This window comes from Cricetulus griseus, assembly GCF_003668045.3.
Source record: "Cricetulus griseus strain 17A/GY chromosome 1 unlocalized genomic scaffold, alternate assembly CriGri-PICRH-1.0 chr1_1, whole genome shotgun sequence".
Lineage (NCBI taxonomy): Eukaryota > Metazoa > Chordata > Mammalia > Rodentia > Cricetidae > Cricetulus > Cricetulus griseus.
The window spans coordinates 31431941-31458771 of record NW_023276807.1 but is presented as its reverse complement, the minus strand read 5'-3'; the positions used below and the strand labels follow the sequence as shown (position 1 = coordinate 31458771).

Sequence of the window (26831 nt, the reverse complement as noted above, 5' to 3'; positions counted from 1 at the left end):
TTTAGCATATTTACTTAGTGGGACAATTTATGTTTTAAATTCTTTCCCCTTTCCCATTTCTTTACTGCTAACACAAGAAGACCAATAACGGCTAGCCATGTGTATCATTATTGGTTACAGGTTATTACAGGGGAGGAGTGAAATTCAAAGAAAAGAATAAGCATCATATCCCAAACAGATTTTTCATTAAGTTTTCTATTTACAGGAAACTGAAGCCAGTACACAATTCCCATACAGCCCAAACCACCCTTCTCTGCTATCCATGTTTTCACTGCATCAGCAACACCTAATAGACTAATGCTGTTATCACTCATTTATTTGAAGTGAACCAGTCAATGCAGATGCTTTTATTAATTATTTTTATTATAATATAATATTATTTTATAATAAAATATCATACTAGCAGCTTTACTTAGATTTTACTAATGTTTATCTAATTTCTTTTTCCATTCTAGAGTCATATCCAGGAAACCACATTACATCTCTGCTTTGTTTCCTTAGGTTGTTCTTGGCTCTGATAGTTTCTTAGACTTTCTCCATCTCTCTTCCATTTAGGTTCATTTGTATGAGCGCAGGTGTGCACATGCAGAGACACACATGTAGATGTCAGGGAATGAGTGCAGGCATTGGCCTTTCCCCTCATCTCAAGTGTTGTCACTGGGTATGTAAGGAAAATGGACCAATGAGCTTGTGGGGATTCTTCTTGCCTCATTCCTGCTCTCACCATAGGAACACTGGGATCACAGATGCTTGCTACTGTGCCCAGTTTTCCATGGGTTCTGGGGATGGGAACTTAGGTCCTCACAATTGCACAAGTGCTTTACCCACTGAGCCTCTCCCTCTCAGCATAGTGGACTCAACGTGATTGGCTTAAAAGGAAACTGCCAGCCCAAGTGTTTCATACCTTCTTGAAAAGTTTTGGGGAGCATATTTGTAAAGTTGTTCAGTGAAGATTACATAGATGAGAATGTCCCTCAACAAGATAGGAGCAGCTGTGAACATGACAGCTAATTGCATGGTCAAAGTCTGAACACCTTCAGCGTTAACTCAGGAAGAAGGCAAAACTGCCTATCCTTATCATTGCTGATCGACATTGTACTTGGGATTCTGGCAGCTGTGAGAAGACAAGAACTAAATAGCATACAGATTTTAAAAAGAGGAAAAGCTGCCTTAAATTGCAGGTAACAATCATCTATGTAGAATATCCTAGAAAATCGACTCCAAGCCCCACAAAAACAATTGCTACTAATAAGTAAGTTCATTAGGATTTTATCATAAAAGTTTGATATATAGAAGCATTTTTTTCTAAAAAATTTATTGTCACATGTTGGCAGTGAATCAGAAACAATCACCCTATGGAATTATCCATGAAGCAGCCATGCATGAATCAACAAAACAGGGACTAAGTTTATATCCTGAAAGCCAAAAAACAGTAATGAGCAGTGTGAGCAGAGATCTGAACTAGTGGAAAGCAGTGCACACCACACTTACTTGCTAGGATTAATGGTATTTACTGATTCCTTAAAGCTGGCCACAGATTCAAGGCATTTCAATGAAAATCCTAGGAATATTTTGTAGAAATATGAAAACAAAGAGTTGAGTTACATCTAGTCCTGATTTCCTTAGAATAATGAAGAGGTACTGTCAGAAGTACACACAGGCCAATGAAACAAACCAATGTAAGTCAGGTCCATACTTTTGCAGACTGGTTTTAGGCAAGGGCACCAAAATATTTCAGCAGAGAGAGGTATGTCTCAAGAGATGGCTTTGACATGGACATCAATATGCAAACAGAAAGACCCTCTAGGACAGTGGTTCTCAACCTTCCAAATGCTGTGACCCTCATGTTGTGGTGAAACCAACCATAAAATTATTTTGTTGCTACTTCATAACTGTATTTTTGTTTTTATGAATTTTAATGTAAATATCTGTGTTTTCTGATGGTCTTAGGTAATCCCTGTGAAAAGGTTGACCACCCCCAAGGGGTCATGACCACAGGTTGAGAAATGCTGCCTTAGACCCTTATCTCCCACACAGAAATAAACTTCAAAATGAATCAGTGACTTAAAAGTTAAAATTCAAAACACCAAGAAGCAAACAGGGCAAAGCTGTTGTGTATTTGGGCTAGATAAAGATTTCTTAGATGCAAAAAGCATGAGCCATAAAACAAGGAAATTTGATAAACCCAACTTGAGAATTTGAAACTTCAGCCTTTCCAAAGAGACAGATAGGAAAAAAAGGATCCAACAATCAGATAAAATAGGTGAAAAAATAATAACAGCTCTGTATTGAAACCACATTGTTATATGAAGACGACTGATTTTTTCCAAGTCAGAAATGTATATGAACAAACACTTCAAGAAATATGGGTGATAAGGAATACACACAGAGGATGCTTAATATCCTTAGTCCTCAGAGAAATCAGTGACACACAGTCTAGTGCCTATTAGACTGGCTAAAATGAAATTATATGCCAAATACCCACAAGGACATGAACCAGTAAGAAATATCATGTTTCTGGTGTGAGTGCCAAACACTACTTGGCAAAATTTTGGCAGTTCCTTATAACGTTAATATTACCTTGGTATGTAGTAATTTCAGATATTAACTTACCATGACTCACTCCCAGTCCTGTGTGTTTGGTTAGTTCAAATGAACAGTCTATTGTATGGTGTTTTCTTCTGAGTCCAGCTGCTACCATCTTCATGAGATCAGTGTGCCAACCTTTAAGAGTCAGTCATAACCAGTTTTTGGACTATTGACATAACTTCCTAGGAGGAGGGGACAGGGAGGTCATTGGACCCTTACCTGGGTATCCTGCCACTTGTACACAATTTTGCCTTAATTGCATGTAGTCTTAGAGTCTAGGAGTAAGGCTAGAGTCTATAGGCTAGAGAGGACCGGAAGAGGGGGTACCACCTACAAGTCTGCAAGGAAGCTGTTGTTCTTTACATGCTCCGTGAAGACTTTCCAGTATGGCTCTTTACCCATGTTCAGTAGGCTCAATAAATTCATTGGTTTCTTTGGGAGAACTGTGGTGGGATCATACTTTGGACTGTCCTTGGACCTCAGGGGGAAGAGACCTTGTTCACATCTCTCCCAGAGGGTGATTTCTATCAACAAGTCCACACAAAAGGATTTGTCTAGCCACAGTCATCACAACTTTAAACTTAATAACTAAAAACTGAAAAAAATAACTAAAAACTGGAAGCTGTCTGAATGGAAGCTCAGTAGTGAAGAGATGGTCAAACAGCAGGGCATCCATACAGTGGGATATTAGCAGGGCATCCATACAGTGGAATGTTAGCCATCACAATCAAGGCGGTGCTCATATGCAAGACAAGGATGAGCCTCAAAAGCATTATGCCAAGAAAAAGAAGTCTGATGTCTTAAATTCAACCTCACATGGGAGTGCTGTATTCTATGTGCCATTCTGGAAATGGTAAAACTAGTGGGACAGAAAACAGCACCAGTGCTAGGGTTGAGTGACAGGGTAGCAGATCAATTACAAAGGGACCTGGGAGAAGGTTTTTGGCATCTTGTGTCTTGATTGTGGTGATGACTACACAACTGTGTTCATTTGTTAAAGGTAATTAATTGAATTGTACTTTTCATCTGAAAAGTATTGCTGTGTATAAACTATACTACATTGAATTGATATATATATATATATATATATATACATATATACACAAACACACACACATATACATACATACATACATACATACATACACACATACTTTTTTTTGAGACAGAGTTTCTCTGTGTAGCTTTGGAGCCTGTCCTGGAACTAGCTCTGGAGACCAGGCTGGCCTGGAACTCACAGAGATCCGCCTGCCTCTGCCTCCTGAGTGCTGGGATTAAAGGTGTGCACTTCATCACCCATCGATATATTTTTTAACAATGCATTGTGGATGCCCTATCTAAAGACTTTGCAACATGTGACTAGACAATATGCTAGCCTAACACTGTTGTAAAATGAAAATGTGACTCTCAGTGAGACATAGTATGGATATAAAGTTTGATGTAACATTGTTGGAAACCTAACTACATCATAACTTTAATTGTTGTGGCCTTATTTCCTACTGTTAAAGATGCAATGTGAATTAGGAAACATCAAAATTATGAAGATTTTTTTTAAAAATTAACTTTAGTTAATTTATGAAGTTTTTAAAATGTTATGTGTGTGTATGCCTGTGTATCTGTATGTAGACCATGGGCATATGGGTTCCTGAGGAGGCCAGAGAGGGCATCAGATCCTCTGGGACTGGGGTTTTAGATGATTGTGAGCTATCTGATGTGGGTTCTCACACTGAAGCTAGGTCTTCTGCAAGAAGAGCAAATGATCTTAAGTGCTGTGCCCTCTCTCCAGCCCCTCAATGTAACACTTAAAAAAACAAAACAAAAACCGTTTAATCATCATTGTGCATGTGTGTGTTATGTGTGTAAGTAAGGTTGATCACAGGCCACAGAGCATGTATGGAGGTCAGGGACAAGTGTGAGGACTCGGTTCTTCCCTCCTATGGAGGCTCTGGGGATTGTCAGGCTTTTGTGACACGTGCCTTTACCTCCCAAGCCATCTTGGTCCCAAAATACAGAAGGTTTTTTAAAAGCCAACCTGAAAGACAGCGGGAGAAGCTCTGATGACTTGCAGGGAAGGTCGACTGTTGGGAGCTAGGCAGAGTAGGAATAGATTTGCAGGGATTTTTGGGAGTACTGAACAGTCATTCATTTAACAAATGCTGACTGGACAGATACTTTGCAGCTAGGCACAGTTCTGCATGGCAGGTAACAGCAGTGAGCAGAGTAGTCCTTGGCTGTTGACTGCAGGGTCTACATTCTAGATGGAGACTGTAAAAAAAAATAGCTGAAGTTGTTTGTTAGAAGACGGTAAGGGTTACAGTGAAGAAGCAACAGGATGGGGAATATGGCATTCTGGGCCAGAGGATGGAACGACCAGAGAGGTCTTTTTGAAGCAGTGATACTTGTCCTAAAACTTGAAGCTGAGTGACCCATGAGGCTTGCTGTTGAGGGGAGATGCTTTCAAACCACGAAGACTCGCTCCCCGTGTGCTAACACCATCTGGCTTACTGAGATTCATTTTGTTTCCCAATAGTGATGTAAGAATGCCACTGACTAGGATAACTGGTTACGACAGATCATAAAAATGATTTATAGAATAAATATAATCTTCATTTCAACTGAACAAGGAAAACCCAAGACTCATCAGGAAAAAAGCCACACACCTCAGTTCATTTGTACCACTGGCCTCTCCTCTCACCGCCCCCTCCCTCCATCCTCAGTGTGTGTGATTCTGGAAAAGCTGTTACTAATAAATTTTTACTATCATAAGCTGGGAAAAGGGGGTTAGAAAATTCAGGAGGAAATAGCCTGTTCATATGAAAACAATAATCGCATAATATTTATTGTCTGGGATTGAAATGTTTCAAATATGCAAAGTAATAAAATGTCAGGGAAAGCAAAACTTCCTAAAGTTAAAAATGTCATAAATTTCCCCCAAAATAAGACATATGAAAAAAGTCCAGGTGATACTTTATGTCAATAGGGAAAAAAAATCACTCTTACATTTAAGTCAAAGTAGCCTAAAGCTTTTGGATGACATACTCCTGGCGGTATTGAAGATCAGAGAAGACATGGCAGGCACCCCAGAGATATACAGGCAATTCCCATTGTTTGCTTGCTTGGGAATCATTTATTAACAAAGCCGTTTGGCTCATGGTCTCCCTCTTTCTTAGTTAGGGCCATACGTAGTCCAGGGTTATCCTGAATGCATAGAGTGTGTATGGGGGGGTGGTGCCCACATGCCCCAGTGTGCATGTGGAGATCAGAGAATAACCCAGGGTGCTGGTCCTGGCTTTCCACCATATTTGAAGCAGGGTCTCTTGTTTGCCCACACACAAGTATAGTTGTAAAGGTGTTTTCAGAGGGCTTCTGTCAGCAGGTGGAGTCTGGGACAGGTGTTTCTGGGTTTTTGGCCTCTTGTAACACTGAAGTAAGAGCTCAGATGGTTTTACAGAAGTAACAAAGTTAAGGAATTGTTTAAATCAGAAATAAATACTGTCAAGACTGACAGTTGGCCCTGTGAGTGAACATATTCAAAGATATTGTTTATTGTTTGGGACTTCATTTTGGGGGCTTAAGAAAAGGAGGTGCTTGGTTGTTAAGGGGTATAATTTGGATGACTCTATTTTGATTGGCAATTTTTGAGTTATATAATCATTTCTCTACTGTATATATCCTGTCTCATAATGCATCTGATTTTAATCATATGCATACCAGTTATGCATAGGCATAAGATGGGAAATAAATTCTCCGCCAAAGCACTCAGAGGACAGTTTGCTATGTAGTGCATACACCCCAAAGCAGTTCAGTCTGGACTGGCTGTCCTATCCTTGACATACAGTTGAATAGAAACCATCCTGCCTCATTAAAGGGAGGAAAAATTTATTCAGTTATTTGAATTGAGGAGGCATGTGGGCATCTGAAAGCAGGTATCGATCCTAGGTTGCTAATAGGTTGCTAGGCACATTACTTAGGGAGAGATATGCACATAATATATGAAGGCAAGAGTCCTAGGCTGCCAAGTGCATTGTTAGAAAAGGGGTATATGGCCCAAGCCAGTGGAGTCCCAGGGCACTGCACTATTCCTTATGTTGACCTGCCTAGGTTTGAGAAAGGAAGACACACCATGAACATGGGCAACAATACCCTCACATGGGGTTGGGAATCCAGACTGAATAAGAACGGAGAAGAAAGAGGAAGGCAGCTAAGGACTGGCATTCATCTCTCTCTGCTGTCTGACTTTAGACAGTGTGACCAGCTGCTTCACACTACCAAGCATTCTGGACACCGTGGACTATGAACCAAGACAATTCCTTCTTTCCTTAAGTCTCCTTTTCAGGTGCTTTGTCACAGCAGTGAGAAAGTAAGGATAGGTCATGCTGGTCTCTGACATGCTGTGTCTGTCTTTAAGGGGAAAAACTGTGATCCGCAGTTCAGAGATTTTGGTCGAGTAAGTTAAGCGAGTGGTGGCAGGAGATGAAGCAAATCTCCTTCAAAGATTTCTGAGCTCAAGTGTAAATGGACTTCTATCAACCAAACAGCAGATGAGATTAAGTACATAATCCGTGCACATGGAGGTAGAAGAGAAGTGCTAGCTCCTGATTTACCCACGAGAAACTCATCATCTGGCACAGGCTGACTGGGGACACTACCCAGGAGACCCAGGAAGAAAAGCACTTAGGGAGATTGTGGAAGCAGAAGATGCCATGGCCAATCCCAGGATGAAAGCCAGGCGGGACAGCAGGGCATCGCTTTACAAGCTGGGAAAGAAGATATGGATTGATATCCCTGGTGTCCTCCCCATACACATGGAGAACTTGAGATTTACTCACCTCCATGTTGAGCACAGAGCAAGGCTCAGCCCTAACCTGTGAGCCTCAGAACACTGGAACCTCCAAACACTGGAATCTTAGACCACTGGCACTCCAGCCTGGCTTGAGAAGCTGCCAAAAGACTGTCTCATCCATTTCACCATCCTGATGAGGCCTGGGGCTTTTAATCATTTCTAGTTAGCATGCACAACAATGGTTCCAGTAGGGCATTTTCATCCACAGCTACCATTGTGCTTGTTCAGATTTGCCCCCCTCTCCACTGGCTCCCCTGCTGCTTTCATGGATACATGTGTGTGTTTTGTATATGAGGGAAGAGGTGACATTTTATCTTTCTTCCTGTCACCCTATCTTGGCCTCCCCCTTCTCTTTAGACCACTCTCTCCTTCATAGTACATCTTGTGCTCTCTCTCTATATACATACCTACCCATGTATCTGTCATATATCATATCCTATCTATCTATCTATCTATCTATCTATCTATCTATCTATCTATCTATCTATCATCAATCTATGCGTCTTAGGAGAGAAAACTTGCTATTTTTGAACCTGGCTTGTTTTACTTATGATGATTTTTATTTCCATCCATTTTCCTGCAAATGACACAATTCACTATTCTCACAGCTTAGTAAAATTTCACTGTGTATGTATTTTCTCTAACTATCCATTTGTTGATGGGCATATACAATGGTCTTTTACAAACTTGTCTTTTGTAAACAATGCAATGAAAAGCACAGCTGTGCAAGCACCTCTGTGGTATGTTGACTTGGATTCATTCGGGGTATAACCAGAAGCTATGCAGTATGCAGTTAGGTCATAGTTTCTTTTTTTCTTTTCTTTTCTCTTCTTTTTTCTTTTCTTTTTCTTTTTCTTTTTCTTTTTTTTTTTTTTTTTTTTTTTTGAGGAATCTCTATATTGACTTCCACAGTGAGGCCCAGAACGTCCTGCTTCCCTTTGTGTGTGCATACAACTACTTGGCTATAGTTCAGAGTTGGCTCCTGACTGGGGTCTTCTGTCATCTGGCCCTTCAGTCTTGGCATCCTCCTAAGGTATCAGGAACATGGGCATTTAGACTCATGTGGGTCCTGCTCAGGCTGGATTAAACTGTCCAGAGCCAACAGGATTCCTTGACTCTTCGCAGGTTCTATGGATGCTGCAAACTAAGCCAGCGACAGCATCATTAGCTGCTGTTTAGACTGCCTGAGTGCATGGGGCACGCTGGGGCCAGTGGAGAGGGATGACACGCGGCCTGTGAGCACACAGCAGTTGACCTAACCCCTTGGAAAGGAAGTGGCTAGAGCAAGCCAGTCAAACCCTCAGAACAGAAACTGAGGAACCCCTGGTGGACCTGCCATTTGTCATCTTAAAGGACAAGAATCAGGACTTGACTTGTCCTGAGGCAGAACAGTCTGAAAGTTGAATTAAATTATTATTAGTAGTATGTGCATGGTATCTGCTACATCTATGTCTGTGCTCCATGTGCTTGCCTGGTGCCCAGAGGCCAGAAGAGGGCATTGGGTCCCTTGGAACTGGAGTAACACATGGCTGTGAGCTGCCATGTGGATGCTGGGGACTGAACCCAATTCCTCTGGAAGAGCAGCTGGTGCTCTTAAGCCGAGCAACTTCTCTAGCCTCTGGGGCTGAATTTTAAAAGTTGCTAAGTAAGGATAGAACTGAAAAAAAATTGTAATGCAAATTACAGTCAGCTGCTTTCTTTCCATTTTCCTGTTTATTGCTCTATATTAAGTCTCCCAAACACTTACACACAAACGTGCCAGACTCAAACTAGGCCTATTACATCAGAGCTAAGGAGCACATACTTCAAAAGACCATTTCATGCATGTTCTGAACACTAGCAAGTACCTGTGAACAAGATGAGCTTATTCTGGAACATGGATAGATAACTTGTATGAAAGAATACAACAGTAGCCTTTGCAATTACTCTTCTGGATACAGCTAGCATTTAGGAAGGAGAGGAAGTGTATGCATGGGTTTCTGAGGAGGAGGATTTCTTTGTTACAGTTTATACAAGAATCCTTTTTATTTTTTCTTTTCTGTGGTGTCTTTATGTATGTACATGTCTGTGTGCAGGGATATGTGCCTGCGGCAGGTCAAAGGATGACCCTGGGCATCCTGTTTGCTTAATCTCTGCCTTATTCTCTTAAGACAAGGTCTCTCCTTGAATTTGCTTTTTGGCTTGGTCAGCAGTCAGTAAACCTCAGGATTCTTCTCCACCCCACCCCCACCCCAGTTATCAGAGTGACAGACAGGCATCGCCACACCTGCTTTTTCTTTTTTTTCTGAAGGTGTTGAAGATCTGAATTCAGGTCCTCTTGCTTGCTGGGACACTCTTACCCACTGAGCCAATTCCTCAGCACCCACGGCCCCACTCCTGCCAGACTCTTAAAATGTATTATAGTATTTATACATTATCATCTTGAGGTTTAAAACATTAAAGAGGAATTGGCATATTACATTCTATTGTATGTTTTGTTTTATATTATTTACATAATGTATAGATAAGGACTATTTTAATTTATAATGAAATTTTCTTGCAATTTTTTTTTTTGTATGAGAAAGCACTCTTCACTGTGCTCCCAGAAGTTTCTAGTATATTCCATGCTGCTTAAAGTGGGGTCAAAGTGCTGGTACAAATGTTAGTTCCATTCTGGATAACTTCACAGAGGACTTAACTTGCCAAGTTCCTTCTCCTGCCTCTGGGCCACACTGTGTGCATCCTTCACAGGGGCTCTCTCTAATTATTATGCCACATTGATGAACCTGCTGACATACCATTTTCATATTTTAATGTTTTTATTATTCATGTGTATGTATGTGTCTGCATGAGCATATTTGTATGTGTGTTAGCATGAGTGTATGCATCCATGTATTTGGGTGTCCATGGAGGCCAGAAGGCGGCTTTGGATCCCTTGTAGCTGGAGTTACAGACACCTGAGAGCAGCCCCACAGGAAGCTGGGTCCTTCTGATAAACAGGAAATGCTCTTTCCAGGCCCACGTACTTTAGCTTCTAATAGCAAGTAGATGTGTACAACTATGCTTGGTCCTTCCACTCATTCCTCCTCTTGTATCTTTTTCTAGTTTTACTTCTTAGTGGAAAACAGTGAGAACAGTGACAGCCGAGTGGTTATGCAGAAGGGGGACCGTGAATCCAAGGCTCTTGACAGAATGGAAGCCACTTGTATGCGGTGTTCTTGTTCCCTTAAAGGAATTGACCATTTTAAATGATTCTTCAATGGTCAGAGCTTCCACGAGTTAGGACAATTTCAGTGCTTGATATTTAGTTTCATACTTAGCCCCCCCCCCCACCGCCATGGTACCACTGTCCTGCTCACAACACTTGAGACTCACTTTAAGAGATACGACTTTGGATGTTTGAGTTTTCCAGGGCATCTGACCTTTATTTAACCTTCACACTTACACCCAGCTCCAACAGCATGGTTTTGTTGCTTGAGCTTGGCGGGATGCCCTTGAAGAAAGACTTTCTTTTAATGAGCACGACTCCACGGAAACTGCTGGAGTCCCCTGCTCCTCACCACTGTGCAACAGCACAGAAGAGGTCAGCTTGTGTTCCAAAGGAACAGAACATGGCTGGGGACTCAGACCATGGAGGGAGGTACTGCTTTGACACACTCCACTCGCCATCCTTACACTATTTGTAGAAGTGTTTATGTACTATGAAACGCTCAGCCAGAGCATGCAGGAAACCATAAAAGATTTTATGAGATGTATACATGGCTGATGGGAGAACTTAAAATGCAACCTGGGAAGGCGTTATCTGAGGTCCAGGAGGGCAGATGAGAGTACATACTCTCTAGTGATTTTTCACACAAGGGGTTATAGAAGCCTGAAAGCAATTTTGGAATTATATCGAAAAAATTCAAAGTTTGAACTTTATAATTTCTAGACAAATAAACTTATTTTCTTTCAGACCACAGATCACCCGTTATGTTTACTTATCTTCTATGTGGTATAACATTTAATGTGGGTTATTATTTTTTAAAAACAAAAAACAGACAGTGACACAGGAACAATATAGACTGTTTGAAAATATTTACACTTCTGATGGTTTTTAAATTAAAAACCCTGGTCCCTAAAATTGGAACATTATTTTTGAATCTCAACTATTATCATGTATGAAGGCAGAAAAGGTCAAGGACATGGCCTCTAAAGGGCAGTTCCAAAAAGTCACACTTCTAAACTTAGGTGGGAGGAGGGGTATTTTTGTTTCCTTTATCCTTAGGGAGCAGCATCAACTTCCCAGAAGAAAAGTTCCTTATTATTTGTGGGTTTATTTTCAAGTTTGCTCTCTAAAATACAAGGGATTAACACCAATAATAAAAACTCACACAGAAGCTCTGTATTCATAGATGATTTAGAGTTGAGCCCCAAGTATAGAAAGTGTCATTTAAGTGTCCATTAAGATTTCATTATTATGACTTCACATTTATGTTGTAGGTGTATCTACAAATAGTATCATTAAGAAATGTTTTCCTTTATTGTGTGGGATAAATATGGTGCATCTCTGTACTATTCTAATGTAAATACGGGGTGAAGTGTGGGGTGGGCTGAGAATTAGGGGCCGCAGGTTATCATGCATGGTCTCTTCCCGCTATTACCTAGTGATCCAGGATAGTCACTTCCCAACTAGGCCAGGTTCTTTTTCATCTATCAAGTGTGTGACAGTTCCTAACAACCCTCATAGTTATCTTCTCTAACTGTGATAACATGTGGCACTTTAATCTTAGGGGCTCTTTTTTGAAGTGTCATCTCTGAGAGTTTCCTTCTGTTGAATTTTATCTAAATAACTGTTCAGAAATTTTTTTTTTCTTCAAATATAGTCTTCTTTTAAGGGTAAGGGAAAGAACACGAGTGTAGGAAAGAAAAAAAGAATTAAAATGTTAATATTGAGCAATTGTGAGCACATCTAGGCTGGCTCAGGACAGACACAAACCTTGTTTTATTCTAAATTCAGCTTTCTGGCTTATGATGAAAAGTGAAAGGTATTATGTGAACTTGCTGGGCAAAACCAGATTTTATAAATAATTACCTGTCAGACGGTTCAAGATAGACAAACATACACCAGACCAACAAAAACACAGAGCTGTCGTGTTTCTGAGAGAAATGTACATTGAGTCTTCCTTCCCTGGGACTATAAGGAGATTAGGTAGAATAAGATGATGGAGGAAAACAAAGCCTTGCATTTTCTGCCTTGTGCTACTTTCAAATATATAATGTGGGGCAGAGATGGGTTTTCAATAGGAAAAATTAGCCCCTGAAAATTTCAGATCTTCTACAAGTCTGGCAGATGGAAACCAAATACAGTAAATGCTGCCATTTCCAAAGTAAGTATGTTTACTGCAGGGTTATAATTTTCCATGATTAGGGATGCCAAGGAAAATAAGAGTGATGATAAAAAGAAAAGTTTAATCATACTTTTCAATGGGCATGGGGAGAACATCAAAAACCCTTTGGCAATTTTTGATATTAAATATCTGCATTTTACCTACCATGTACACTTTTCCCCTACCCCAAGAATGATTAGTATGCATCAGGTAAATGACAGTGGTGAACACAGACACAGTATGTTGAGACTCAGAAGGGTTTGTTCACACAGAAAACGTCTGCTCTTCTTATTTCTCTCTTCGACCCGAAACTCTTACAGAATTAAAGACATAACTTCTTCCTTTGCAATTCATATTTAATCAGGAACTATACCATTGCATCTGCTACATTTTGGGTTGTTCCCAAGAGTTACACTTCCTCATTTACTAGAGACAGTACAGACGCCAGAAGGGCAGCTCAGCAGCTCCCAGCAGGCAGTGTATCAACTGGTTCCAGACCAGAGGGAGAGCTCTCAAGGGATTCAGTGAATCCAAGAATCCTTTTGCTCTTGCTTTTGACTTTGCTTCTGAAAGGGCATGGAAGCTCTCTCTCTCTCTCTCTCTCTCTCTCTCTTCTCTCTCTCTCTCTCTCTCTCTTCTCTCTCTCTCTGTGTGTGTGTGTGTGTGTGTGTGTATGTGTGTGTGTGTGTGTGTGAGAGAGAGAGAGAGAGAGAGAGAGTGTGTGAGTGTGAGTGTGTGTGTGTGTGTGTGTGTGTGTGTGTGTGTGTGTGTGTGTGTGTGTGTGAGTGTGTGGTGGCTTGGGGGAGTTCAATGGAAAAGAGGGTAAGTGAAGATGGATGAAACAAGTTCCGTGAAGTGAGTGGGGTGACGGGAGAAGAGGGGAACAGGTGGCTTGTCCTGCCAGGTGAATTTTCCATGGGTCTATGTTTATAAAATGACTATGTCTCTAAAATACACACAAAGACTATCAACAATGCTGGAAAGTACAATTGGTGGGTCAATGGAAGACTGACTCATTTTGTCTCTTTTGCCCCAAATCTGAATCACAAAAATACATCATATAAAAGACAGACTAAACACTGGAGGGGAAAAAAAGCACAACCCTGCTTTTAAGATTTATGAGCCGAGGGCAGCAAATCTGTGCCAGATTCAAAATTCAAAATTGTGTGATGTGCATTCTTGTCCACCTACACACCATCCCCAACATCCTGCCATTAATTAGGCAAATGGCCCATTCAGTAAACAAAGCTAAGGAGGCTGGGGAAGCACTGGAGTCAGAGAGTTGAGAGTCAACAAACCAGGCCACTCCCTAGGGCAGGAGAAGGTAAACTCATATTTTATTTTCAGCCAGGGCAGGGAAGAATGACCTCGGTGCACCATTTTCTCTCTTGTAGCAGGCACAGCCATGGTCCCCTCAGCAGGCCAGGAAAGCCATCCCACTCCTTCGGTAGGCACTCTGTCAAAGACAAAGGAATCTGCAATGAATTATCACATCAAGTCCAACAAGCAGAGGGAGCAGAGGCTTTTCTTCCTGTTTTGTAGACTGCTGGCTGCCAGCTAATAGGATGCTTAATATGAATAGTTCCGGTGGCACAACTCTAGCGACCATTCTGTCTATTAAGTCAGTGTGGTTAACAAGTGGTTAGGGAGTCTATTTTGGGGCAGTGGGTGATATGCAAAATAAGGCATCCCATTTTGTCCTGTTAATGGATTGCTGTTGGTTCAGCCAAGGAAGGGCTGTGCTGGGTCTGTTTGTCTTTTGGAAACATGTGTTCTCTATTCCACATGCTCCACAGTCAGCTCTAACTAAGCATTGTAATAGTCTATAAATTACTGACTCACTACTGTCTTCCCAGGCCTGGTTTATAGTCTGGAGGGGAAGGCTGTGGGAACGGACACCAATGGAGGCCTTTCGTCCTCTCCACAGTGTGGCGATCTAAAGGCACACTGCACATTACTGGCAGTACAGCTTATCTGTAGATGCACATGGAGGCAGACATACAGATGTTCATGGTAGGATAAATGGTCACTTTCAAAACCAGACACTGGTTGCAATAATGTATTCCAGGTCAGGAAGGTAACACTGTCTTTTATCTCCTGCTGAGGAGTTTGCATTTTGGAATGGGAAGAGCAGGCCAATGATGACTTCTCATGACTTCTTGAATCTTACTTTGTGCTGAAGAGGAGCACAACTAAGAGTAAGGACAGAGAACAAGAGCCCCTCACTGGCATGTAACATATCATTTAACTGGCAAGTCACATTCAAGCCTTCAATTATTTGATAATGTGTTTTTAGAAAAAGGGGCAAATGACAAAAACCTCATAATAGGGCCTCTTGCCCCTCTGAGGCCAGCAAGTCTGGGGCTAGCCTGGAGTCCCTGCATTTTCAGCACAAGAGCTTTACTATCAGCAGTCATCTTGTAGGAAGTTATCACAGAGGCAGGCAGCCAAGATGGCAGAACAGACATCCTTGTGCATAGCTAGCTGTGCCACCTAAGAGTCAGGAAGAGAGTGAAACTCTGAAAATCAGCAAGGAGCTAGAGAAAAGAAGAAAGTAAAAGTGCACCTTCAACCCCTCCAGGACAGGGGTGAGAACAGAGAAGTGGGAAGAGGCAGCAACTCCTGGAATAGCAGCCTCGCCAAGACCTGCTCTGACCCCAAAAACGGAACTCCCTAACCCGCCCTCCCTCCCCAACTCAAAGTGCCACAGAAGCATATGGCTAGATGCCAATGTTCCTTAGGGGCCAGGAGCCAATCCCCTGACACCATAAGAGGACCTGGGCTGTTGTATTTTTTACTGGGTGGAAGACAGTCCTTTCAGTGTCCTGTAGCTTCAGGACCATAGACTGTGACAGTCATAAGTCTGAGTCCATGCTTGCTTGCCTCATGGCACCTTGTAAAGGTCTTTTTAACCCACAGCATTGGGACTATGGCTACTGTTGTAAACTCCAGGCCTGTCTACAAACTCCATTGGGATCCAGGAAGGTTCTAGCTCATTGCACAGCTCCAGGAATGTAGCAGCTAGCAGCCCAACCTCTAGCACCTCTGTGTATATACAGATGAAAGTCGGGCAGGTTGATCTCCCAGCCCGCAGCCTGTTCCTGGCTACCACGGGCAGGTCATAGCCATGTCGTGCAGATACAGAGCTGTGGTTATCAATGTTTCAAACCTTGTCCCCAGCTGAGCTTTGTCTCTGTAAACTGAGGACAAGCCTATTCGTCTTATGCTCTAGTAGGGTGGATACCAGAGCCACACATCTCAGACTACTGTGCTCAGCCCATGGGGTCTAGTGAAGGTCTCCTCCGTGTCTTATGTCTCCAGATGTGTGGATACATTTGTCATAAGCCCAAATGTTACATGCATAGGTCTGTCTTGGGAGACCTTGGGGTGATTTCTTCCACAGTCCACTGCCTTTGGACCATAGCTGGTGACAAAAACCCTGATGATGTTATGAACATCCTTTGGGGCCAGGAGATGGTCCATGGCTCTGTAAAGGTGTCTAACAGTGTTACTAGTCCCATTCCCAAGATACATGCAGGACCTAGGGTAGGTCTTGTTTGTGTTGTACAATCTTGAGCCCCTGGTTACTAGTGCCATAAATGCCAGCATCATCTGTGGTCATCCTGTGGGACCTGGGGAAAGTCCAATTCTTTCCTGTGGCTTCAGAGGACACAAGCTGTGACATCTCCCACACTCATCCTGAGAGTCCTTCACATACTGTGACTTGGAGACTCTGAATATTGATACCATAAACATTTGTGTCTTCCATGATTCCTCCCAGGTATGACAACAGCCACCACAAGTCCTAGTATTAGCAGTGTTTGATTTTGCAAAGTCTGAAGACACACACCTTTGGAAGCAAGTTTATTGCTAAGTTTTACAACTACATCCATAAAATGTTTTATGAGCAGCTATAGTTTAGACTATGGATGGCATCAAAGACAAAGAAATGACATAGATGTTTGGAGCTCCATTATAACCAAACTCATAGCACTGATCTATCTGGCATCTGACATCCCATTTAAATGAGAAGTAAAACAAAACAAAATCTCAAAACTCCCTAGAAGAATTGCTTCATAAAATTAGAGGCAAATGTAAAGCCAGATGCACAGACATCAGTGTAGGAATGCTGATAACATGATAGGAAGCATGATACTTCAAGAAATAGTTGTTCTTCACAATAGATTCCAATTTAAAGAAAATACAACTAGCCCCTAAAAAAATTCCAAATTTAATGACCCTAAGTAAACTCACTAGATAAAAGAGAATACTGATGCATGATATGAAGAAATCTTAAAAATAACTTAGGATACTAATGAGAAATTCACCAAAGCATAGAAATTATAAAGGAGAATTACCTGAAAGTTTGGAGCCAAAACTTTAATTAATGAAATTAATTATAAAGCAGAGAAGTTACATAAAAGAATAAACAGAACAAAGAAAATTTCTGAACTCTAGAATTGACTTATTCATCTCAACAAAACAAAATAAATCAGATGAAGAAAGCACACAAAACTTAGAGCACATTTATGTAAACAAGTATCTGTACTATGGGAATTTCACAAAGTGAAAAAACATGAAACCTATCACAAATAATAGATGAAGAAGACCCAACTCTTCAAAGAGATATGGTCACCCAAATATAAAGAAACTCAAAGGATCCTGATTGCATTTAAAGAAAATAGATTTTCAATTAAAACCTGTAATCTAATGCTAAAAGTACATGACCAGGAGAATCCCGAAATTCAGCAGGAGGAAAGCATCAAGTCATAGAAAAGGGAAAGCCCATTACACTTATAGCAGATCATTCAACAGATCAGTTATAGGTCACAAGAGGGTAGGATGGCATATGTAAAATATTGAGAGAAAAAATAAAAACTCTGCCCACTAAGAATATTATACCCAACCAAATAATCCTCAGAAATGAAGAGGAAACAAAATGTTCCTCAGAGAAGCAGGCACTGAGGGAAATCACCATCATTAGGTCAGCCTTACAAGAGACACTTAGGGAAGTCACTCATGAAAAACAAAAGTGTGATAATTACCAGTGTGAAACCACTAATATCTCAGGCCGGGGAGACGGCTCACTGATGAAGAGCACTTTCCCCTTCTGGAGCATCTGCATTCAGTTCCCAGAACCCACGTGGGGCAGCTCACAAACACCTGTAACTCTAGCTCCAGGGGATCAGATGCCTTCTTCTGGCCTCCGAGGGCATTGCATGTTCATGGTGCACGTGTGTACACTCAGACACACACATAAACATAAAATAAATAAACAGATCTTTAAAACAAAAGCAACAACTAAAAAACCCACAAATATTAAAAACTCAGTAGTAGAACACAGAAGAGAAGAAAAATCAAACTTCAGTGTGACAGATCCACCAAACAATACAAACAACTAGAAGGAGGTTAGAAAAGAATAATTTACAACAAACCACCCCAAACCCAGAATATAACTGAATAAAATAAAAGGAAAAATTTCATGTCTGTCAATAATAGCCACAAAGATAAATGGGTTAAATTCATCAACAAAAATGCAGGGAATAGCAGAATGGGTTAAAAATACAATAATCAACTATACACTGCTTACAGGAAATTTACTTCACCAGTAAAGATTTAGGATTGGAAAAGGATAGACAACAAATACAAAACAAGTTAGCAAGAGTCACTATATCATTAGAACAAAGCAGACTTTAAATAAAAAAACTGCCAAAAGTCAAAGAGGCTCCTTATATATTAGTGAAAGGATAAATTCAGCCAGAAGGAACAATATATCTACATTTACCCATCCTGGCATTCCTTTATATTAGCCACAAAGGAAGAGATAGACTCTAATACAATACTTTTTGGGGACTTCACCTCTCCACTTTTGTCAATGGGCGATGACGAGAGTTTTAAAATCTTAAAAACATTGTTATTTTATGTGTATGAAAGTTTTGCCTATGTGTATGTATGTGCCTTCTGTCCTCTGAGTCTAGAAGAAGGTGTCACAACCCTGGAACTGGAGTTACAGATGGTTATGTGGGTGTTAAGAACTTCACCCCAGGTCCTCAGCATAGCAGAAAGTACTCTTAGTCACTGAGCTGTCTCTCCAGATCCTCAACAAGCAAATATCTTAGTTCAATCATAATTGTAAAGTAAATGGACTTTACAGACATTTACAGAACATTTTACTGAGGCAGAATCCACATTCTTCTCATCAGCACTTGGAAACCTCCAGGACAAATCATCTGTTGTGCCAGAAATGAAGTCATAATAAACTTCAAAAACTTGAAATCATATTATCTGCTTAGATTACAATAGCTCAGAACTATGAATCACCAAGAAGAAAGTATATAGCATGTTAACCAGTGAGTATGCTGAATGAGCGGGAAGGGAAATGGACATTTCTGAAACAAATGAAGATGACAACACACCAAACATGAGGATTGTAATAGATCAGGAAAGTTACCACAAACGCCACACCAAAACAACAGACACCTCACACATGGACCCCAGTGGTTCACCTCCAGGACGCAGAGAAGCAAGAATACACTAACTCCAAAAGTGGGGGAAAGGAAGACAGATTAAAGCAGAAATGAGACATAGTATTTATTTACCCAGAGTGATGTACAGACTGCTCTTAAGTCATACCAAACTAACAATTTCTTACTAGAAATGAGAAAAATATTCCTAAGTTTCATTCCTTCTTCTCTCTCTGAGCTCCTTTAACTCTGTCTGTGCTGGAGGCAGAACAGTTTTGGATTGATGCAAACACCCTGAGAGGACTAGCACACTCTGAGTCTGCCTCCTAAGACTGCTGAAGAGCACACTCACTGACTGGGGAGCCACCCAGACTTGCAGAGACAGAAAGCATTTTCCTATAATATAAGCCCTTAGCAATGGTGCCTCCAAGAGGCTTATGGAAAAGAGTGATACTTTCAGCTCTTCACTCTGATATTTACATTTCACATTTTACAAACACAATGGCAGCCCTTTTTGTAACCTTGTACTTGAAACATACAGGAAAGTGTGGGGACCTGTGAGTAAAATGGGTTTCTTTCTACAGGTCTCTGCTTGGGGAGGGAGGATCGGCAGGATATGGAGTCTTGGCCAGTTTGTCTGAGAAATGAGCAGGTGGGTGGATGAAAAGGCTCTTTAAGAATTGGGAAGGAGCCTTTGAAGAGATGAGTCCACTTCCGCAGCTGTAAATCACTTCTTTACACAGACTACAGGCTGTAACGAAAGCTCCTCCTTGTGCCACGGCCGAGGGAAAGGCCAAACTTACGGCTGAGCCTGGTTTCTGTGAGCTCTCTTCTGGTTCTAGCACAAAGGGACACACAAGCCTGTGGAATCAGCGAAGGGCAAGTCAGGTGGCCAACTCCCTGGGGTCCCCTACTTAGAACCACTGCGCTGGCCTTTTGATGTGTGATGGATGGATGAATCCTATGGAAGCAAAGCATGGGATCATCCCACATTTGGCATATTTTCCTGTACAGAAAGCAACTCTACAGGAAGACAGAGGAAGACAGCTCATCTCTGTGTCAACCGTGAATTTCATGTATTTGTGCTGTGAATGTGGAAGCTAAATGGAAACACTGACTTGTGTGAGGCCTTCCAGAACACACGTTCTCAGGACTGCTTTGTAGCTCACTTTCTTCTGTTGAGTCCTATGGATGAATCTCAGGCCCACATTTTTACACACACTTATGATAATAGAATTCAGACTGTCTAGAAATAGCTGGGCCCCCACCCACAATATTGGCTTTCCCCCAGACAACCTGCTGCAACCTGCTCTCCACCCTGTGGGCTTCATTTTCTCAAATCAAGCTGTTTTCAATGCACTTGCTACTTTGTGAATCTGTTGAAAGTTCAAATATTTTAGGATCTCTCAAAGCTAGTAATAAAGATGATAATGATAATTAAAAGTTGAACTTTTCAATTTCTGGTTGTTTTTATACTGTTTAAAATTGAGAATGCAGCCAAATCTCAGTTTTTGACATGAGAAACAATTCTTTCAACTGCACACGATAAGCAGTCCCGGCCACACGGTACCATGGGCGTCTCAGAAATGTGAGCTGTGCTTTCAGAATAGCGTGTTGTTTTCTTATCTGTACATGGATCAGCTAGTGAAAACAATCTCCAAATGGTTTACTTGTGTCTTTAAACCCATAGACTCACCCAAATATACACTGCTGGGTCTATTTCGTGTGCCGCGCATTTGGCAAGTCAGGAAATGCAGGTCAGATTTCTCCCTATCTCTTCCTGGCCTCTCTAAACTTCTCATACAGAAGAGTGAAAACTCTGTCCTAGGCCCCACCCACAGACACTTCACTTCTCACAGGCCTAACAAGGATGCTTGGGTTCCACTGAGTTCCCATACATTTACTTAATTTGATTTCAGCCGATCTTTCCTGAGCGCTGCTCTGTGTAACCCACCCTGTGCTGGGTGGTGTGAGGCCAGGGAGACAACTGAGACAGACCCTGGTGTCACTGTGCTTCCAACTGAACGTCAATACTTTAGCGCCCACAATGAAAATGTGGGAAAGAGAACTATTCTCAAGGGGTAAAGGAGAGGACAAAGTGGCCTTTTTGTTTTTAATCCAAACAATATTTAATTTTAAATAAAAATAAAAAAGCATGAGATTTTTATTTCTCAAAGTATGGAGGGGAAAGATGAAAAAATGTGTGAATACATGGTTTTATAGTTTATGAAGTACTTCCACGTCCATATCTAATTTAATCCTGGCTACAAACAAGTTCAAATGGTCTCATATTTTAGAATTGTATTACTACTGAGTGGTAGATTTAGGATTTAAAACATGGAGTCCACATTCTTTCCATATTCCACAGTCTTATATTCAAACAAGACCCCTCCCCCAATCTAGCATAATTTATTCTATATGAATTACTACTGACACAAAGAACTTAATTCTTGCTAAATATGACGTATGGGTAGATTTAAGATTTAAAGTCTACCAGGCTGATTCAATATTTCAGAGGACAGGGATGGTTCTTGGAGGTCAACTACCTTTAGCTTATTTTCCAGGCTACATTGAAGAATACTATGTAGAAAACTACAGCCAAATCACTTGGAGAGCTTAACAAAACAAAAACAGATCTTTGAAGTTGGACAATGTATAAGCTGGAGGGAGGCTCAGCCAGAGCAAAGCTGGGCTTGGTGGTAGCTTCTTGTAATCTCAGTGCTGGGGAATCAGAGACAGGCAGATCCCGGGGGCCTCAGCCACTTGGTGAGTTCTCAGCTACCTTAGGCTATTTAGTGAGTTCCAGGCTATTGAGAAACCTGTCTTGGAAAAAAAAAAAGTAGACAAATGGTCAAGGATCCATGGTCAAGGTTTTCTTCTGGCCTTTACACACACAAACCAGAACACTTAGGGTCTAGGGTGGTTTAGAAGCACACCCTGGGGCTTTGGAGGCAAAATGAGGGCTTCTAAGATCATAGCATGGCTGTATCATTAGTAGGACCCCAAGACAGTTTGTCCATAAACAGCCGCTTTCAGAATCTACTGTGATCATGCAACAAACAGTTTTTATTTCTCAGTGAGTAACCCAGCATGAGCATCTGATGAATTCAATGCTCACAGTACAGCTTCTCCACAGACCACTGGTAGTTACTTCTGTGTAATGCTTCTCCCTTTAAGCTGTCTACAGACTACTCACTGTGTTTTTCTTCCTAGATGCTGAGATGCCACCCTTAAGGGACACAGCTAGGTTGCCAGTCATAACACGTTTAATACCATCGAGAAAGGGATCTGGACAACAAGCCTGTGAAACTAAGTTGAATAAGCCCTTTGCTAACATCTAGAATCTTGGAATTAGGTCATATCTTTGTGAATTTCTTTTTTTCTTCTTCTTTTTATTTAAAAAAATATTTTTCATTTTACATACCAAGCCCAGTTCCCTCTCCCTTCCCTTCTCCTGCCCCTGCCTCCCCTCTTCCCAACCCTATCCTCTTCTCATAGTGGGTAAGGCTTTCTTGGTGAATTTCTACAGCCCAATTTTTAACAGGGGATGACAGTAATGACCAAAGGGAGTTACCCATCCATGGTGATGTAGGGAGAACATGGGGATCCTGATCCAGTCTGGGGCTTTTTGTATACACTTCTGATTCTGGCCAGAGCTTTGTATTTATCCTCAAAAGGGAAAACAGGCGTAGGCAAAGAAATGCTTTTTCTGGGTTAAGAGCCCTTGGGAGTGGACCAAAAGTAGGAGTTGGGGGTGGAGACTTAATGCCCCAGACAGTAAAGGAGGGTAGCTAGAAGCTTCTGCCCCATTTCTGACTCTTGTATAGGACTCACAATGCTTGGAGGGCCATTTCACCCCTGAGTGCTTCAAGTAATAATTTTGATAAATGGATGAAATATCCAAACAGTTAAACTAACATTGGATGGGGCTTCTGCAGTGAAGTAAGTGTGTGTGTGTGTGTGTGTGTGTGTGTGTGTGTGTGTGTGTGTGTGTGTGTGTGTATCTTTATCTTTGAGACACCCATGTGTTTCTGGTGAAGTCTTACCAAGGCTGTGTCTGGTGTCTGATTCAAGGTTAGACACATACCACAGCCTGCTTGGGTCTGCTGGAGTTGGCCCATTGGGCTGAAGCAAGTGGTAAGAAAAAGGTTTGGAATATACATTTACTAAATATAGGGCAGACTTTATGCCACGGATAGTTGCTACGGATGGTCTCCTGGGTGCTTCATTCCACAGGGGTTAGAGGGAGTATCAGGGAGTCAGGGGTTTGAACTGGGAGCAAAGGTCAGCTGAGCTGAGGCTGTGAAGGTAGGTAATTTCTGAGTTTTACATGGAAAGGTGTCATGGGTCAATTGAATTGGCTTCCTTTATGTCCCACCGTATCCCCACTTTTCAGGAAGCAGGGTGTTTGTCCACCACCAGCCTTTCCCTTTAAAACACTTTTTTTCCATTCAGATTTTTATATTTTCATTAATGGTTTAGTAAGCCTAGAAAACAGTGTGTTCATGTTTTCATGCAGACCCATGTGTGATGTGTGTGCTCATACTTGCCCCATTACCTGCCCCTATCCCCTCACATTGGTCCTCTCGCCCCACCCCCACATTTCCATATTACCTAGACTCTGTATATGAGAGAAAACATACACTCTATGTCAGGGACTAGCTTGTTTTGCTTAGCATGATCTTCAGTTCCATCCCCTTTGCTGTAATTGACAGATGACCGACTAATACTCCATTGTGCTTTTACACACTGGTGTGAATATCCTTCTCTCTAGCTCTTTTCTGGAAGCAATACTGGAGATCATATCAAGTTGTTTCAAATTTGAGAAAGATTGCCTCAAATCCACAGACCCCGTATACTCAAACTCAGCCATTCCCCTGTGACTTTGCTGGATTTAAAATCTGAGCCCCTTCCTGGTCCCTACATTCGCCTAAGGAAATACTGTGTGGGGAGCATATTGCTTTGCTTTATTACAACAATCTCTGAAGCTCTGGGACTTCATATCAAAGCCACATAATAGTTTCCTAAAAGATAAAACATGCCCCTTTCTTTGCTGCTCTGTGTCTGCCTGTGGCCAAGAGATTTAATTATAATGAATAAATCTGAATGATGATTTGAGACACTTGAAATCAAAGTGGAAATCATGACTGAATTTCATTAGCAAGCACAAATACAAATAGGCACAGCTTGTTTGCCCCACTGCTGTGTGACTTTTCTCCTTTTGATAATTTCATCCCAGCTCTGATATTTCAGAGACTCTAAACTGAACCACATGATGGATAGTTATGTGAATGTGAAAAACTCCTCATTAGATGTTTTCCCTTTTCTAGACTCCCTCATGTTATAGATACCCTGTGAAAAGTCAGGGTAGGACCTGGTTAGACAGCACAGCCTTGACTTGAGAGCAGCAGGGGAGTCTGCCCTTTAGATAAGAGCAATTCTTTGACTGGTAAAATGGGAAAAAGATGTGGCATTAAACCTTTTCTACAGCAAGTCTTTGAGCCTTACAAACCTAAAGGAACTTGTCTGCTTGCCTTTGGGGACAAATCTTACCATATTTTTCAGGCTGGCCTTGGTCTCTATCCTTCTGTGTCAGCCTCCCAAGCCTCCCATGGGATTACAAGTGTGTGCCATCTCACATTGTTATTTTGTGAAGGCTGTGCCCTAACCATGTCTCAGATTCTTTTCTTTTCTTTTTTTTTTTGGCTTTTTTTTCTTTTATTAGTTCAAATTAGGAACAAGCTTGTTTCACATGTCAATCGCTTCTCACTACCCCTCCCCTCCCCCCCAACATCCCACCTGCCCCTAGCCATCCCCCCTCAGATTCTTACTTTATTAAATGCTTGGGATATTGTCAGTTTGGTCTGGCCTTCTAAATACAAAAATCTCTAAATGTAGCTATTACCAGTTATCATTTCTAATTGCCCAAATCACTTCAAATTACATGAGAGATGTATTAGTTCTTCTGTTATTGTTCTTATTAAGCAAACAATTAAGTGGCTTATATAAACAATATTGTATTTTAGAACAAAAAGGGTTTTTTTGTAAATGTCAGCTTTAGAAATTTTATGAGAAGTATATAATTCCCATGTAAATACCAGTCTTTCCACAACACAACATTTAAACACATTAAAAGTTAATAACTGGGAGGCGGAGGCAGGCGGATCTCTGTGAGTTCAAGGCCAGCCTGGTCTCCAGAGCGGGTGCCAGGATAGGCTCCAAAGCTACACCGAGAAACCCTGTCTCAAAAAAAAAAAAAAAAAAAAAAAAAAAAAGTTAGTAACGCCAGAACTCTGGGCCTTATAAACCTAGAGGAACTTGGTAACATGAAGCTTTTATTTAGCTACTTTGTGCACAATCAAAATACAGAGGTCTATCATTATCCTGAGTCACAAGCACATGTATAATACATGTAAAAAGTGCCAAACTGGCAGGAGCTCTTACCAGGGGCTCAGCTCTATCAACCATTAATTATTGTTTCTCTTAATTGACCAATTGGCCCTTGAAGGCACGGAATTTGCTATTGGATTTATCTTTCTGTGTTCAGGATATAACCAATGCTTAGGGGTTAATCAAATTCAGCAGCACATGAAAAAGATCACACACCACAACGAAAATGCTTTCAATCCAGGGATATGAGGGTTATTCAACACACGCAACTAACAAATAAAACATCACATTAAATGAATGAAGGATAAAAATAATCATCTTGTTAAATAGAGAAAAATATTTGGTAAGATTCAACATTCCTTCATGATAAAAGGAAAGTAGGCACAGGAGTGTCAGAATTCATCAAATAAGGGAAGGACAGGAGAGATCCATAGCCAACAACAACACATCAGCAGCAAACAAGGGCATGAAGTCTCCAATTCTGTATAGCACTAATGATTTAGAAATTAAGCAAGAAAAAGACAAAAATAGGAAAGGAGGATGTTAAATGATCTGTTTGCTGATGGCACAATCCTATATGTATCTAAACCTAAATATGACAAAAATACCTCTTTGAATTGATAAATTCATTAAAGCAGCAAGACATAAAATAAACATATAAAATAGCTTCACTTATGACTTACTGTTTAAGAAATCAAAAGCTATCCCATTTAGAATAGAATAAAATAAATAGAATACCTAGGAAGAAACTTAACAAAGACCTCTATAATGTAAATTACAAAACGATGACAAAAGAAGTCAAAGATACTCAAAGACAGAAGATCCCATGTTTGTAGATGGAAGAATTAACTGTTAAAATGTCCACTAACCAAAGTAGTTTTTTTTTTTTTTTTTTTGAGATAGGGTTTCTCTGTGTAGTTTTGGAGCCTATCCTGGCACTTGCTCTGTGGACCAGGTTGGCCTCGAATTTACAGAGATCCGCCTGCCTCTGCCTCCCGAGTGCTGGGATTAAAGGTGTGTGCCACCAACGCCCGGCTAACCAAAGTAATTTGTAGATTCAATGTCATCTTTCTTCTTCATGGAATTGGAAAAACAACTCTGAAATTCATATACAAACACAAAAGACACTACAGAGCTCAATCAAAAAGAAGAAAGCTAAAGGTACCATAATATTTGATTTCAAGGTATACTACAGAG

At 41.0% G+C, this 26831-nt stretch overlaps 1 protein-coding gene across 4 annotated transcripts in view; it reads right to left on the bottom strand.

The window, feature by feature from the left end:
* Positions 1 to 14093: 14093 nt before the first annotated feature.
* The window catches only part of Supt3h (SPT3 homolog, SAGA and STAGA complex component), a 342495-nt gene continuing 329757 nt past the window's right edge, over positions 14094 to 26831 (bottom strand). For 2 of the 4 annotated variants that reach the window (XM_027387432.2, XM_027387434.2), the window contains exon 12: positions 14094 to 14255. In XM_027387432.2, the coding sequence (XP_027243233.1) occupies positions 14124 to 14255 (132 nt within the window). In that variant the 3' untranslated portion in view covers positions 14094 to 14123. Of the gene's footprint in view, positions 14256 to 22036; positions 22064 to 26831 lie in introns of those variants that run through there. The other 2 variants (XM_027387436.2, XM_027387437.2) reach the window with 2 other exon arrangements.